Raw genomic sequence first — 16163 nt, 5'->3', positions numbered from 1 at the left:
TGAATCAGTGCGAATGAATATGTGCATGGCTAAAAGTATTCCATTGTTGGTATACAAGACGATATTGGTACAAAGCATTTCCCCATATACAATACAACCCTCTAATCCATCTTTCCTCCAGTCAACTCCTCCGCAATCCTCACCATCCTCTTGCCCGTCACCTTCGCCGGAGTCTGATAGTAATCCACAGCCTTCTTCTGTGTATTGCTGACCTCGCTCAGCATACCAAAGACCGTCATTGGCGATCCTTCGGCATCCCAAATATTCGTCTCGTTCTCCCTTCCGTGAACATGTGCAAACGGCCTCTCTGTGAAGATCTTGTCGATCTCGGCATCCAGCTCCTTCTCCGTGGTGATGAAGGAGCGTGCATGCATGTATAACGAGTGCAACGAGTCGCGGCGTGCCTCCTCCTGGGCCTTGACCTTCGCAGCCACCCTCTCCGCGGACGCAGCAATGCGAGCCTCTCTGTTCGGGTCGGGGAGGGCACCGTGTTGGAACGTGGCCATGGCGGCTGTGATGGTGGGTAAAGTGAGACGGTCAGATTCTCGCTGGGGTGCATCAACAAGGCGTTGGTTGTTCTCTCGGGCAATGCTGCTCTTGCGCCCAACCTGGGCATCCTTCTTCACCTTGCGGTCGTGAAGCTTGGTCAATCCCTCTCGCAGATTCTCACGCCGGGATGCGGCCATGCGTCGTTTCCACGCCGTGTATTCGGAAGGGGTCTTGGTGAGCTGGTGGGCGGCGGTTGGCTCGAAGGTGGCGCGGGCGATGTATTGAGGGGAGGACTTGTCGCCGGCTCGTTTGGGGAAGACGTTTCGGGGAACTGGGAGGACACCCTTGACATCGACATGCTTTTTGGCGAAGCGTTGCCGGGGAAGGGGGATCTCGATAAATTTTGGAGATTCAGGGCCAATGGCCTGGCACTGGGACGAGGAGGTGAAAGTGCGCGCTGCGGATTTGAAGCATAGCGATTGCTTCCCACGAGCTAAGCTGCCCAGCGAGCTGGAGGGGAGTGACGGCGGCATTTTCCTCGCTATTGAGGTTCGTAGTCTAAATTCCGAAGACGAGCGAGCGTCCAGCGAGGTTTGGATTTCCTTAGCGTGTGGCTCATGCTTTGATGTCTTGGCGCGAGATATCAGCCACTTTTTGCCGATAAACTTTTCTGCCAATCTGGAGAGGGACCATTTCTTCTTCATACCAAGAACATTTCCCCCATATCAACCACAATTAGAGGATATAAATCCTCGTCGTCGCTATGGGTACCGGAAAGAAAGAAGCGACCAGGAAGGTCCGCCAGGGAAAGGTCGGAGATGGCATGGAAAACGTCAAGGTCAAGGGCGAGAATTTTTATCGGTATGTTGTACCATCAAGGCGCAATCCGCCGACAACCACACCGTTCAAGAGCCAGAACTAACGTCGCACAGTACTGGTAAACAAGCCAAGGTGTTGAAGATCTTTACTGGTGGCAAGGAGAGGAGAAACGCTGCTGGAAAAATCACACAATCTGCCGTATTCCAAGGCCGTGAAGTCCCAGCCGCCCGCATTGAGCCGAACAGGAAATGGTTCACAAACTCGAGAGTTATCAGCCAGGATGCGCTTTCTTCCTTCCGCGATGCTATGGCAGAGAGAGCAGCGGATCCATACACTGTACTGCTGAAGACGAACAAGCTACCGATGACCTTGATCAGAGATGGAGAGGGCAAGAACGGCATCAAGCAACACCAAGCGAAAATTGCGGTAGAAGCTTCACCTTTCAGCGATACCTTCGGACCGAAATCACAGCGTAAGCGTGTTAAGCTCAGCGTCAACTCACTCGCGGATCTTGCGGACGATAGTGTCAAGAGCCACGATACATACCTGGACAGGCTTGAGCAAGCCAAGCTTCTGAGCGGCAATCCTGAGGAAAAAGAGACTGTTGGAGAGGCAGCACCTGAAGATTACGGCTACGTCTCAAGCGCAAGGGAAGCTATCTTCAGCAAGGGACAGAGCAAACGTATTTGGAACGAGCTTTACAAGGTTATCGATTCTTCTGATGTTGTTATCCACGTTCTGGATGCGAGAGACCCGCTGGGCACGAGGTGTCGCAGTGTCGAGAAATACATCAAGGAGGAGGCACCGCACAAGCATCTCATCTTCGTTCTCAACAAGTGCGATTTAGTACCTACTGGCGTTGCTGTAAGTTCACCCATTTTTTCAAGCCATTTCTTAAGTTTCCTGCATTTCCATCGTTAAGTCAAGACATCTTCTGCATATTATGTGCTCCTCACAATGGAAGTTTGCCTGTTACAACTTTGGTATATTGACTCCATTCTCGCCGCTCTTGATCCAAGAATCTTGACGACTGGGCCTTGTGTCCGGCAGTCTCGATTTGAGGACGGATCTCGAGTAGACAGCGGCCCGTCTTGGGACGCCTGTCGTAAAGAGTTTGGTTCTGTTTCGTTTGAGTTGAAGGCCGCTCCCACTCTTATGGTGGCTTGTAGCAGCCTTCTTAGTAATGATTCATACATGCTTCCTAAAAATAACATATCTTGTCGCATAACTGACATTTATATTCAGGCTGCCTGGGTCCGCTCATTATCGAAAGATTACCCCACCCTCGCCTTCCACGCCTCCATCACCAACTCCTTCGGCAAGGGCTCCCTCATCCAACTCCTCCGCCAATTCTCCAGCCTCCACTCCGACCGCAAGCAAGTCTCGGTCGGCTTCATCGGCTACCCCAACACCGGCAAATCCTCCATCATCAACACCCTCCGCAACAAGAAAGTCTGCACCGTCGCTCCCATCCCCGGAGAGACCAAGATCTGGCAGTACATCACCCTCATGAAGCGCATCTACCTGATCGACTGTCCCGGTGTCGTCCCTCCCTCCTCATCCGACACCCCGCAGGATATTCTCCTCCGCGGTGTCGTGCGTGTCGAGAACGTCGAGAACCCCGAGCAGTACATCCCCGCCGTCCTGGCGAAGACCAAGCCGCAGCACATCGAGCGCACCTACGCGCTGCGCGGCTACAAGGACCACATTGAGTTCCTAGAGCTGCTCGCTCGCAAGGGTGGACGTCTGTTGCACGGTGGCGAGCCGGATGTGGATGGTGTTGCCAAGATGGTGCTGAATGATTTCCTGCGCGGGAAGATTCCGTGGTTCACCCCGCCGCCGCTTTTGGAGGGCGCGGAGGCGGATGTTAAGGGTGTGGAGGGCCGGATGGGGAAGTTGGGCGAGATGGGCAAGAAGAGGAAGAGAGAGGATGCTGAGTCCACTGTTGCGGAGTCGGAGGCGGCTGATACTTCTATGGCTGATGTGACTGGTGACGATTTTGAGGGCTTTGGCTCGGACGGTGGCGCAGACCTGTCGGATGATGGGATACCGGATAGTGATTCCGAGGTTGAAGGCGGTGCGGAACTTGAGGATGATGACGAGGATGAGGTGGATGAGGTGGATGACGAGGAGGCGGACGAAGAAGAAGAGGAGGAGGACGAAGAGGATTTAGAAGATGCGATTGCACAGCAGATTCGCGAGACGATAAAAAGCAATCCGAAAACTAGGGGTACGGTGAAGATACCGACGCCGAAAAAGGAGCGGCAGACGAAGCGTTAAGATATGTATATAGTTGAAGATAAACAATGAATAATGTCAAAAGCGCTTCATTCTTTCAATCACAAGAACTGTACCAAAAACCGAGCAATGTAATCAATTTGCAGTGTGTTGAGAGTCTAGTAGTCTACAGTATGACTGGCTATATACAACTATATCCCCCCCACATCTATATATGCAGGCCACAGTTATATTCCAAGTCAATCATACAATCATCAGTCGTTGCCCTAAGGCGTCTCCGGTCCTTTATTTTCTATTATTTTGACTCCGACCCCTCTTCTTTGGTATCCACATCCACCACCGGTGTCGGTGGCGCCCTCACAAGGACCTTTTGCTCCTCGCCCATAACCACTGGTATAGTAAGTATCATCCCATCTTACAGAGTCTTCAAACCGGGGGGGGGGGGAACTCACATCGCTGCCATAGCACATAGCTCGTGACAATCGCAATCGGCAACGCCACAATAACCATCGTCACCTTCCTCGCCACAGGCTTATACCCCTTGGGCAACTGCTGCTGCCCTCCTGCCGACGGCCGCGCCCCCGCCGGCTTACTGATATTATCCACAATCTGCGCATTCAGCGCACCCAGCGGTATCTTCGGCGCCGGCGGCTTCGTGGGCGGCGCGGGCTTAGGAGGCGGCGTTTTGGCGACCGTTTTGGCCGGGGGCTTGGGAGTTGAGGTTTTGGAGGGAGTGCGCGGGTGGGAGACGGGCTTAGTGGAGGGAGCGGGTTTCGGGGCTGGAGAGGCTTTGGTGGAGAGTTGGCGGACAGCGGTGAGGATTGCGGAGGGGCGGTGCTGTGGTGTTGGCGAGGTGGTTGGGCGGGGTGAAGGAGGGGGGACGCTGGTGGCCTGATTTGACGGCTCAATGGATTCTGGAATTGGAGATGGCGCCGGGGCGGCAGCCGTGGGCTGGATTCGGGTTGGGGGCATGGCGACCTGGGGTGGGGGTGTTTCTGGGGCTGGAGTCTTCGATTTCCTTGTTCGTGGTTTGGCGGGCTCTGTTGGGGATGTCTTCGGGGCGGTTTTGCGTTCAGTCGTGGTTTTGGCGGGAGCAGGCGAGGATGGGGCGGCGGTCTCTGGGAGGGGGTTCTTCCGGGGACGACCTCGTTTCTTCGCAACTGTTTGTTCGGTCGACATTGGCGCGATTGGGGAGAGACAAGTTGTGATTATGATGGGGTGAGTCGTGGTTGTCTTGGATTTTTCTGGGGAGTTTAGACGCGTACCTCTGGTGGGTTAGACGTTAGACGCGTTTTTCGCGTTCGTTGGTAATTTATAATTTACCTTGCGGGGTTGATGGGAGTAACGACTGGGATGTTGAAACGCAACTACGATAGAGTAATGATATCGATGAGTGCTATACTAAAATATGTCACGAAGCCTCATATCTAACAAAGTTCGTGTTTCCAACAAAGCCAGTGAGGGGGTTTTCGCTGACGGGAAATGACACACAGGACATTTTACAACCTTCATTAGATCGATTGGTTATTGAAGTTACATTATTTCACTGGCTAACTTGGATCGTCTCCTAATAGCCGGGCCGTAGAGGATGAGAACCCATGGGACAAGAGCCAGGAGAATTGCCTGCGACATTAAATTAGCATTTGTCAACATCAAACAGTGAGAACGGAATCAAACTCACAATCCCACCCAGCATGCTACACGCGCCGCCAATCCCCATCCCCTCGAACAACGCCGTCGTCACAAGCGGAAACACCGCACCCAGCATATTCCGACAGAAGCTCTGCGCCGCTAGCGCACTACTCGCATACTTATGATACACGTCGGCCAGATAATTAAACGCGGCGAGGTACATGGCATAAATGCCCATGGTCGAGATCGTGATGCCGATGCACGGCACGAACCAGTGGATTCCCGGGTTTGCTGTCCATCCTAGCCAGAACAATCCTATCGGTAGGAGCGGGGAATGCAGACACGTGATGGCGAGGCGGATTTCGGGGTCTGCTTGCGTGGGAGGTGGGTGGCCGGGGCGAAGGCGCGCGAAGAAGCGGGCTAGGGCGAGGGCGTGCGAATCTTGGACGATGGCGAGGTAGGAGGCAAGGATTCCGCCGATGGACATGGCAGCAAAGACAGCACCGCATTCTTGGAGGTTGAAGGAGTAGGTTGTCCGGAAGATTAGTGGGAGAGACGCGAAGGTCAGGTAGAGGACAGCCCACGCGAATGACACCCATAGCGAAAAGAAGAAGACGACTGGTTCGGTCGCGAGGAGGTCTGGGTTGTTAGTTGGATATTGTAGATGGAACAGAAAGACGGCAAGGGTCAGGATGACATACGAATGGGTCGCCAAACGGAGATCTTGATCATCTTCATGAGCGATTCGCGCTCTTCATCCGCCTTAACACGCCATCTGATACGCTGGGGGACCTCGCGATTACCACTCTCATCAGGCATATCAAACCCCACATAACCGGCTGCCTCTCTCGCCTCATACCACTTATTCAGCGCCGCCGCCTTCTTACTCAACAGCACGCTCCCTCGCGACTCGTTCAGAAACAAAATAACGGCCAACACCACAACGCCACACATGATAGATTGTACCCAGAACACCCACCGCCAGGGCAGGTGCTGTGCAATCGCACTTGCAATAAGCGGCCCCATTCCGGTTCCGAATATCGCAGCGCCGGCGAACAACGCCATAGGGGTGTTGCGCTCATTGGAGCTGTACAGGTCGCTGATAACGCCACCGATCATGGACGAGAAGACAGATGAGCCGCAGCCGACAAGAAAACGCATAACAATCATCCCCGCGAGACTGGGCGCCAGCGCGCACGCAATTTGGAAAGCTTCGAACACGATCCCAGCGACGACGAAAACGGGGTAGCGGCCCTGGATCTCGGAGAGGGGGGCTAGGACCATGGGGGTGATGGCGAAGCCAACGCAGAAGAATGTTATGCCAGTGAGGACGGCGATCTCGGAGGCGGCAAACTCGCGAATCATGCCGGCGGCGGGGGGAGCGTACGAGCCGGCATTGTAGGCGGCGACGAAGGTGGCGGCAGAGCCGAGGTAGACGGCAAAGCGTTTGCGGAGGGGGGGCCAGAGGAGGGGGTCGGTGAAGGGACTTAGGTCTGGGCATTGGGGTGGGGGGGAAGAGACGGATGATGGGGAACTGGAGGTGGATGGGAGGGGGGTTGCGAAGGTGAGATAGTGATGGGTGATGGGTGATTCGCCATTGAGACCGGTGTGGGTGGTAGTTGACGTGCTGGGGTCGCTGCCGTCATATTTCTTGTGGTAGGGGACATCTGCTATCTGTTCGTTGAGGCTCGGCGGTGATATTGAGCGCGGTGACGCATCGCGAATTGGCGGCTTCTCAATGGAGGAGTCATGGTGTTCTACTCCAGGCTGTGACTCAGAAGTCTGATGCTTGCCCTGGACTCTTCCATCGTCTGAAGTCCCGGCATCTCTCTCACTCGCTTCTAGCTTCTTCATTACCAGCAGCGACGCAGCTCCAAGCCAGCTCGACAGAGTATGAAGAAGAAAAAACAGCTATACTACGTACAGAGACAGTATATTACAAAGGCCCACCTCCCCCCGCCTTTTTGTCACGACAAGGGTATGAAACCCACCCCATCACGGAAGTATCATAGCCGCGACGCGCCATTCCGCCATCCGATGCAAGCCTTTTTACGTTATGCGAGCCGCCCCTCAGAAGGCGACGTGCGCTTGCATTGGCGACGATGACTGAAGAAATCCATGATGAGTGGCTGCATGTGCATGCCATGTGGGCCAAAGTGGAGAGATCGGAGAATTGGACGAGGGTGTTATTGCCGCGATGCCCGCATTCCCGTCTTAGCGAGGCGCGATGCTACTGGGCTGCTATTAATAGCCAATCTAGATGAATACTGTACGATCTGATCTGACGGGGGTTTTAGTGCGCTTAGCGCGGGAAGATCCCGAACCACCGATATAAGATGTGGGGATGATAAACAAATTGGTAAAGATATAAAGATACAGACGAGTAAATATTTGGAGACTTTTAGATCGAGGGGCAATGTAGCCTGCAAAAAGTACAGAAATCGCAGTGTTGTATTGGTCCCCGACAAGACCGAGGTCTTCCTCGATTCCTTGAATTCTTGCATTGGGGACGGCATTGCGGTCGAGATAACTAGCAAGTGTGAGTAACAGGCCTTTTCACGTGGTAGTCTGTGAAGGGGGACTAACTTGAGAACAATCATGCCCAAAAGACATGGCATAAGGCGGTAATCAGTCTTACGCAGGAGAGCTTTCTCTCTACGTGCGAACTCGACAGGATCAAGACTTTCGAAATGTTCGTGGACAGCCATGAGAAGAATTAGAAGAATCTTTTCTAGGCACATATGCTCTCTATCCCACGGCGCAGACGATTAAGACCAACCGCGGATTCCAGCCATCTTTACTTGCAAATACAACCCCCAATCCACTCCCTTCTCATCAACACCGTCACAATCTGTCAACGCCACTATTCTAGAACCAAAAGGTCTACACCCATCCCTTCATCCACCCCCACCCACCTCAGCACGCTCGCCTGCGCCGACCCAAATATATCCGCAAACCCCTCCTCCCCTGGCAGCGGCGGCTCCATAGTATTTAGCACATCGGCATACCACAGCACCAGTGCGATAGTGTACCTTGCGTCCATCCCATATACCTTACTTCCCTGTATCAGCAGCTCCTTCAATAGCCCATTGAAGAAATACTGCAATTTATGCGGGTCTGGTATATCATCTTCAGCGGCGCTTGGTGCGACTATGAAGGCTGCGAAGTACCGGAGGAATGTGTGCAGGAAGTCCACCCATTCGGGTCCGGAGCGATTGGTCGTTGCGAGGCAGCCTTGGAGGGCGTGGATAGCGGCTTGGCGGTGGTTGTTGGAGGAACTGTATAGTCTCGCAAAGCAGAACTTCATGCTACTCATGGGCAGGAGGGTATCCGGCCAAGGTCGGGTGGGGAAGATGGCTCTGGTGAGAACAGCGAGGATGGTCTCTACTTGATCTATGGTGTATCTGTTGCTAAAGGCCTGGTTCTTCAAATTGTCAAATTTTATCTCCGTGTCAATGAAATCCCTGATGGAGAAACCCTCCCTGAATGACAATTCATGGAGCTCCTTGTGCTCTTTTTTGCATCTGTTACCTGTGAGACATAAGCTAACTATGTATTAGACGAACAGGACTGAAGCTTGGGACTTACATCTGCAGAAGAAGGAATATCCACGGTGTAGTTTCCTCTTGCGCATCAACACGCCTTCTCTGAGCTCTGTGTACGTCAGCGTTATTTCGTCGCCAGCATTGATTGGCTTCAGTGACCGCATTCGTAGCTGGCTGCCTTCGAAGAACACAAAGGCGTTTGGATCGCAGGAGTGGTTTACAAAAGATCCTACAAGATCGAGCGTTATTCCAGGGCTCCCTTCTTGGTGATTAATGCACATAACATTTGTGAGAACCTCAAAAGGCGTCAGTTTCTCTAGCTTAAAGTGCAGGTATGCAATGATGACCTCACCTTACAAAACAGATCCTGTATTGCCTCATTTCCAAGCTTCGACTGTATCGAGGTTTTGGCACCCTTGGAGATGTCAATACCCTTGTGGCTGTCAAAGACAGAATTATTCTGTCTCTGGTTACCACAGAGGTGATGCAGAGCTTGCCACTCTTGCTCCGAATATGTGCCCTGCTTGTGCATCGCGAGCACCCGATACAGCATACGGGTCCATAAATCCGCAGATGGTGAGCGCTTTAAGGCCTCGCACTCTGACTTGTGGTACTTTTCCAAGGCCTTCGCCTGACAATCCTACCAGGGATTAGTTTGCGCTTCGCCGACACAGCGAAACTCATCATAATGAGCCAGGATCCTCACCTTGGAACAGTACCCACATACTCCGCATTGTGTGCACAGACTGATCTTTGGCAACACCATCACTTCGCCTTTGGCTTTGAATTTACCATTGGCATTAATCAGTATAGCTCTGCTTGCATAACAGTAATCGCAGATAATACCATGCTTCGCACTCCGGACACAGTTGACCAACGGCGTGGACCGGAAGATCTCCGACCCCTCAGGGATCGCTTCCATAGCGAAGAGACCAGTGCCATTGTTATGGATTCTCGAGGGGAGGATTTCCAGCGCGACTGAGCGGTTGAGATTGCGTAAGAGATGTTGACAGAGTTCTTGGTCATTGTGTATGGCTCCACCATCGGCTTGGGGATTCGGGGGAGGTATTTGGCTTGCCATTTTAGCTCATGTAACGTATGCTAATCCGTGAGCAATACTTTGTAATAAGAATGGACGATGCTCAAAATAGTGACATGTTGTGCTGGTAGAAAGATTTGATTTGAGCGTTCTGGAGATTTGAGTGAAGCCATGGCTACGCGTGGCAGGTGAGAACCACTTGGTCGTTCCTTCCGCCAGTGAACATGGTTCTCTATACCCCAGCAACGCAGCAATAAAATTGAATAACGTGGTAATTGGCCATTTATTACTCGGAATGAAGGCCAATTATTACTCGGAATGAAACTATATTTAACTGGCAAGGCTGTACTACCTCTCTAAACTCCACATCCCTGACTTCCATACCACAATGCCCAGGCGGAAACTAATACGGCTCCTGCTGGCTGGAGGGCCTGATATGCATGTCCATGCACAGCCAATGGGGTAAATGTGAAGCTGTGCGAAGCAAGTCACCAAGTCTGTGGCAGTGTATGCACTCAATGACCTCTGTAATCTACTTACTTGGCTCTAAACTGAGCCACCCCAAAGTCCCCAGGTTCGAGCTATAGTATGAATAACCGCCAGCCTTTATGGGACCTGTCTTCATTCACATAAAACCAAAATCCAGAGTCAGTAAATTACCCCCCTCACAGTCAGACACAACACCAATCCATTCGATTCCCTTATCTTCCCCACCAAACCACGGCCAACGGCGGCCAAAATCGACAGTGACAGATCGGGGCCTTCTCATTCGCGGAAATGCGGAGGTGCATCGTAATTGCGGGTTCGGCAGGGAGGCAGTTAGGATTATTGTACCCGGGGGAGTGTGGTGGAAGCCACCCGCTGCCAGGGTTAGCACAAATAATCATAATAATCATGACTATTCAAATAGTCAAATATTACGTAAGCATAGTAGAAAAGGAAACCAAATAACGTGCATGTATAACGAAAGTGCCAAACAAGCGAAAGTGCCAAAATATCGCGACTACCCCATAAGAATTGCGATAAATCCACCACAACAATATAAATTAATTAAAACTACTCGGAGTCCTCTTCCTCAGACCTGTCTATTACAATCTGACAAGTGCGCGCATTGTGTCCAGTCTCACCACACTTGCCACAGCGACGTGCATGGGTTTCTTCCCTTGGCTTCCGACCACTACTTGCCCTTATTTCTTGCTCTACTTGCTGCACAACGTCCCTCTCGTCCTGTAGCTCCTGTGCTACCTGTTGACTAAGTGATCCTCCTTGCTGTAGTCGTGTTTTTTTAGCTCTCCGGCGCTTGCTTAGCACTTCATTTGCCTGTCGCAGGTTTTGGTTCTCTGCTTTTAACAATGCTAATTGATGCATTATTTGCGATGCACCCTTTGTAAACTGGTCAACAGCTGCATAGATTGAGGTTGGAGAGCTATTTTGATGATGCGCAATTCGGTTTTTAATGAAAGTAGACTGTGATACAGCTTCAGTTGGGTTATTTGGTGTCTGAGAAACCCATGGTTGAGCGGTGTTTGGCCGACGAGAGGTTGGAGGTGTTGGCGTCTTAAACCTAAGGTCAAGTGTAGATATTACACTCTCAGGGCTCAATGGAAGAAGCCCAGCACCTCGGAACCCTCCCTGAATATTGCTTTCTGTCATTGCAATGTTAAATGCAGCGTGGAAGGCAGGAAAGAAGTCATCCTTAGTAATGTGAATAATATGAGCCCGCATCATATCTTCAATTTGCTGACCGTAAGCTCTCTTTAATGGGCCAAAACAGCCAACATCAAGTGGTTGGAGTATATGGGAAGAGTGAGCAGGCATACAAAGCGTAATAATGTTGTGTTCTTTGCAGTACTCCTCAAACTTGTCTGAGTGGTGGCTCTCATGACCATCAAGGACTAACAAGCGATAACCACCAACACTCCGGGGCTTTGTGTGCTTCTCAAAATGCTGAATCCAATCCATACCTCTCTCGTTTGTAGTCCAGCCATTTGCAGTAACAGCGATTACCCAATCTGCTGGAAATCCACTATTCTCATACCAAGATGCAAGGTGGTTTTTACCTGCCACAATGACAAATGTGTAATGGTGGGTGCACCAGATGTGAGAATCTAGCCACCCAAGGAAGGGATGATTTTACTAAGACAACACACTGTCTTAGGAAACAGAGCCAAAGGGTTGTAGCTTAGACTATTCCACAATGCAGCAATCAGGTGTGTGATGTAGTGAAGTGGTTCAGACAAGTTGCAACAAATGTTGAGTCTGGGAACTCAGGGGTAAGTCAGAGGTTAACACCTCACTGACTTTTCAGAAACAAGGAGTAACAAGATGAATGCTTGGAAGCTTGTAAAAGACATAGAAGTATGTGCTAGTCGATTTACTGTATTGTCTGCTTGCCCTTTCTTAAGGAAAGGGCAATCCTATTTATGCCAAAGGAGTGTAGTTCTCTCATTTTCCATGACTTTCCATGACTAACCAGGCTTGGTAAATGTATTAGAAATCAAGTGCGACCCACAACTAGCTTGCTAATCATGTAGCGAATGTAAGAGAATCCCATAGAACCATCTCTTGGGTTCCTAGCCTATAGGAAGTGAAAAGGAGGTCCAAGGTCAGAGTACCTATAGATAAATTATGTCATAACTTAACCAATCTTGTGGGTAACTAAGGAGCGATGACGTGTAATGAATCATAGAGGGTTGTAGAAGCTTCTAGAGCTATCGTTCATGTTCCTAGGCCTCTAGTTGGTAGAGATATGCCATGTGGTAGTATTGGCCCACCCCCTTAAGGAAGAGATTTTCTTAATAACTTGTTCAATGAGTGTTCAAATGATATGCCGTGATGTATGTAGCATAAACAGATGTAGTAGAAGAGTTTGCAGCAATCGTTGAGTAGTATTGCTTCTGTTGTTGGTGTGATAAGCCAAGATATGTATGGTGACTTGTAGGTTTGAGGAGGAGATTTCTAAGTTTGCTCTTGAGTTTGATAGCAAACTGAGTGCAACGAATGTCAGTATGACAAAATGGCGGCACTGCCCAACCTTGAGAACTAATGCCTTGGATTACTGTAACCCATTCCCGATTGCCAGGCTGCACCTTTTTTGCCTTTGCCCGCTCATCTGAGCTCGTTACTACCGTTGCGCTTGAGATGACGCCCATCATAAACCCAGTCTCATCAAAGTTGTAGATATCTGCATTGTTGATGCCATACTTTAGAATTGTGTTCCATACAAGCTCAAACCAGCCACAAATGACTTCTGGATCTTCGCACTTAGCCCTCTGGTAGTCGTATTTTCGCTGGAAGCGTGTCCGGAGCTCTACATGGCGCTTAACAAAGTTTGAAGCCCAACGTGACCCGACACGTGGCGCGTCGCGTGTTGCAAGTAGTCGATTTGCCATATCTTCAACAATAGACAACTGAGGAGGGAACCCTTTAGCAGCTAAGTCAAGTATATACTGAACAAGAACTGATTCCTCTAGGTTACTTAATTTCTGTAAGTTGGCTTGGATATCGCGTCGTGAAGGTACACCTTGTAAACGGTGACGTAGCTTGCGGTGGTCTACGGAATAGATCCTAGCTGCAACTCGAAGGCGCAAATTTGGGTCGCTTTGCATAGCTTGGATAGCTAGCACTAATTTGCTTTCATCATTTTTATGGCGCATGTTTTGTTGTGGAGGAATTTAACATTTAGTTGGGGGGGTTGGTCACCGCATGATTTTGGCACTTTCGCTTGTTTGGCACTTTCGTTATACATGCACGTTATATATTAATCTATCTAAATACTACTTAAAGTATTAATTTAGCTATAGATTCCTCTTCTAGATCCTCTTCTTCTTCCTTTATAAAATCCCAACTCTTTAAACAAGCTATTACTCTAAAAACGTCTTTAGAAAGCCTATTTCTAATCTTTGAAATAATAAGGCTACCTATACTATAAGAGCTCTCTATAGGAGCACTAGTAGTAGGGATTTGTAAATAGCACCTAGCTATAGTAGCTAGAATTGGAAATCGAGATTGATTGATTTTCCAATAGTATAAAGGATTAATCTATATAATATTAGTAAGTTAATTATTAAAGAGGGTTAATAGCTTACCTTATAATGGGAAATAGGTTCTTGGAAATAAATAGAAGTTTCTGTTTCAAAGTCATCTTCTATAGTTTGAGAATATAATGATCTTTCGAAATCATCTAATAAATCATCTTCCTCAGTTTATGCCATTTATGTCCTAATTAGGCGTTTTGATAAATGTGGCATTAAGTTGTCTGCTCTGTCCTTGCTAAGTGGTATTAAGCTGTTTGCTATACTTTCGTCTGCCGTTTCCCTTCTTTAGCTATTTTAAATCCTAGGCTATATAGCTAGGTTTGTTGTAGTTGAAACAAAGCTGTTCCTTAAGATGTTGCTCCTTATTAGGATTATAGGGTTTACCATTAGGCTTGAAAGTAGTGTTGAGTTCCATAGGCTAGGGCTAATAATGACTTTCTGTTTGTCTTCTCTTCCAAGTCTAATGTTAATTAGGTGGTCCCCCCTTCTTCTTAAGTTGCCATTTATAGTGTTGGTTGTCAATCTTCTATACATAAACACTCATGGACCCTCCCACAGCCTCGCGCTACGGCCAACCTAGACGAGGCTACCACAATATCCCACGCCCATCCAGTCCCTCCCAGCCAATCATATCGAGTCTTGGCGGGATTGCGTGCTTGAGGCGTGGTGTGGTGTGGAGAGGATGCGTTTCTTTACGTGTGCGGGTACCAGATTGTCTCCCACCACTAATCACCTATAAGACCACTCTGTCCCTGCTTCCTTTTTCTCTTTCTGCTCTCTTCTACCCCTCTTCAAGCTTCACTCTTCATTCTTCATTCTTCATTCTTCATTCTTCATTCTTCATTCCTCATACTTCTTGGTTCTATTACTCTCGTAGTAGCATCGCCATATCTCATCTCCAGAATATCTCCAAATAACATCAACGTCATCATGTCTGCTTCCGAAGAGAGAGCTGCTCCGTAAGTCGAAACAACACCACTTGATCACATAATTCCCTCAAACCCTGAATGGTCCTCGATCAAGCTTGATCAACCTTCAAACCCCCCTCCCCATCCTCAATCTCCTCACAAACCTGCTCACCCCCCACCTTTTCAAACAACCCCGCTAACCCCACCCTCCAGCCTCCGCCTGGGCTCCATCGCCCCCAACTTCAAGGCCGAGACCACCGGCGGCGACATCGACTTCCACGAGTTCATCGGCGACAAGTGGGTGATCTTCTTCTCGCACCCCGAGGACTACACCCCCGTCTGCACCACCGAGCTCGGCGCCTTCGCCAAGCTCGAGCCCGAGTTCACCAAGCGCGGCGCGAAGCTCATTGGCCTCTCCGCCAACACCATCGAGTCCCACGGCGGCTGGATCAAGGACATTGATGAGATCTCCGGCTCCAAGCTGACCTTCCCTATTATCGGCGATAAGCAGCGCCAGATCGCCTTTGCGTATGATATGCTTGATCACCAAGATGCTACCAATGTCGATGCGAAGGGCATTGCTTTCACCATTCGGTCGGTCTTCATCATTGACCCAAAGAAGACTATCCGCACTATCCTTTCTTACCCCGCCTCCACCGGCCGCAACACCGCTGAGGTTCTCCGTATCCTTGACAGCCTCCAGACGTACGTTTTTCCCCCAACTTTCACCCTCCCCCCCCAAGTTTCTACTACCAGCCCAAAAACTAACACCCCCCAGCGGCGACAAGAACCGCATCACCACCCCCATCAACTGGATCCCCGGAGACGACGTCATCGTCCACCCCTCCGTGACCAACGACGAGGCCAAGACCCTCTTCCCCCAGTTCCGCATCGTGAAACCATACCTGCGCTTCACCCCTCTCCCAAAGGAGAAGACCTCTGCCAACATCTAAGTTAAAAGTCGTGGATGTGGTAGTGGGAGATGATGGGAAGGGATGGAAGATGGATGGATAGAGTTAAATTGTTTGTTTTTAGCGGAGAGAGGAGGATAGGGGTGTGGTAGTCGAATGAGATGAGATACCCCATGTGGGGATTGTGTTTGTGTGCGTGTGGTTGTCGTGATATGTGGTGCTGTTGTGAGATGATGAGGGGGTATTCGTCCATTAATTGACCCTGATCAACCAGTGAGTTTTTGAATATACAGGCAGCTGCGATGGAAAGCTTGCTAGGTAATCGTTCTTTCCATGTATAGGATTCGGAAGGTTTTGAGGAAGCTGCCATCGAGGTTTGCTTACTCCCCTTCCGCAATCAATGCCACTCAAAACCTCTCGTCTCATCAAGCTTCAAACAGCGTCCCCGCGAGCTCACTTAGCCACATATAGGGGACCCAACCTAATTGTATACAAACGTACGTTCCAACACATGTATTGATCTTCAATATGGCTCATTGTAGCCT

General features: G+C 50.0%; 8 protein-coding genes across 8 annotated transcripts; 2 read left to right on the top strand and 6 right to left on the bottom strand.

Moving 5' to 3' along the window:
- Positions 1-22: 22 nt before the first annotated feature.
- Positions 23-1193, bottom strand: VC83_03605 (uncharacterized protein; the record flags this gene model as incomplete). The annotated part of the gene is made up of 1 exon (XM_024467251.1): positions 23-1193. One exon carries the CDS (start codon positions 1191-1193, stop codon positions 102-104), a length of 1092 nt encoding a protein of 363 aa, XP_024325710.1. The 3' UTR covers positions 23-101.
- On the top strand, positions 1175-3617 carry NOG2 (GTPase required for pre-60S ribosomal subunit nuclear export and maturation). The gene is made up of 3 exons (XM_024467250.1): positions 1175-1350; positions 1422-2172; positions 2554-3617. The coding sequence occupies exons 1-3, from the start codon at positions 1253-1255 to the stop codon at positions 3586-3588; spliced, it is 1884 nt and encodes a 627-aa protein (XP_024325709.1). The 5' UTR covers positions 1175-1252; the 3' UTR covers positions 3589-3617.
- A 224-nt stretch (positions 3618-3841) lies between these two features.
- On the bottom strand, positions 3842-4725 carry VC83_03603 (uncharacterized protein; the record flags this gene model as incomplete). Its single annotated transcript, XM_024467249.1, has 2 exons — positions 3842-3936; positions 3999-4725. The coding sequence occupies 2 exons, from the start codon at positions 4723-4725 to the stop codon at positions 3842-3844; spliced, it is 822 nt and encodes a 273-aa protein (XP_024325704.1).
- Positions 4726-5079: 354 nt separating this feature from the next.
- Positions 5080-5665, bottom strand: VC83_03602 (uncharacterized protein; the record flags this gene model as incomplete). The annotated part of the gene is made up of 2 exons (XM_024467248.1): positions 5080-5169; positions 5228-5665. The coding sequence occupies 2 exons, from the start codon at positions 5663-5665 to the stop codon at positions 5080-5082; spliced, it is 528 nt and encodes a 175-aa protein (XP_024325703.1).
- Positions 5666-5865: 200 nt separating this feature from the next.
- VC83_03601 (uncharacterized protein) lies at positions 5866-7032 on the bottom strand (the record flags this gene model as incomplete). The annotated part of the gene is made up of 1 exon (XM_024467247.1): positions 5866-7032. One exon carries the CDS (start codon positions 7030-7032, stop codon positions 5866-5868), a length of 1167 nt encoding a protein of 388 aa, XP_024325706.1.
- Positions 7033-7434: 402 nt separating this feature from the next.
- VC83_03600 (uncharacterized protein) lies at positions 7435-7886 on the bottom strand (the record flags this gene model as incomplete). The annotated part of the gene is made up of 2 exons (XM_024467246.1): positions 7435-7708; positions 7765-7886. The coding sequence occupies 2 exons, from the start codon at positions 7884-7886 to the stop codon at positions 7435-7437; spliced, it is 396 nt and encodes a 131-aa protein (XP_024325705.1).
- A 155-nt stretch (positions 7887-8041) lies between these two features.
- Positions 8042-9804, bottom strand: VC83_03599 (uncharacterized protein; the record flags this gene model as incomplete). Its single annotated transcript, XM_024467245.1, has 4 exons — positions 8042-8709; positions 8767-9019; positions 9076-9363; positions 9430-9804. The coding sequence occupies 4 exons, from the start codon at positions 9802-9804 to the stop codon at positions 8042-8044; spliced, it is 1584 nt and encodes a 527-aa protein (XP_024325724.1).
- Positions 9805-14520: 4716 nt separating this feature from the next.
- On the top strand, positions 14521-15758 carry VC83_03598 (uncharacterized protein). Its single transcript, XM_024467244.1, has 3 exons — positions 14521-14758; positions 14921-15412; positions 15486-15758. The coding sequence occupies exons 1-3, from the start codon at positions 14730-14732 to the stop codon at positions 15658-15660; spliced, it is 696 nt and encodes a 231-aa protein (XP_024325723.1). The 5' UTR covers positions 14521-14729; the 3' UTR covers positions 15661-15758.
- The last annotated feature ends 405 nt before the right edge of the window (positions 15759-16163 follow it).

Source organism: Pseudogymnoascus destructans, assembly GCF_001641265.1.
Source record: "Pseudogymnoascus destructans isolate 20631-21 unplaced genomic scaffold scaffold_6, whole genome shotgun sequence".
Lineage (NCBI taxonomy): Eukaryota > Fungi > Ascomycota > Leotiomycetes > Thelebolales > Thelebolaceae > Pseudogymnoascus > Pseudogymnoascus destructans.
This window is presented reverse-complemented; position numbering and strand designations above follow the sequence as displayed.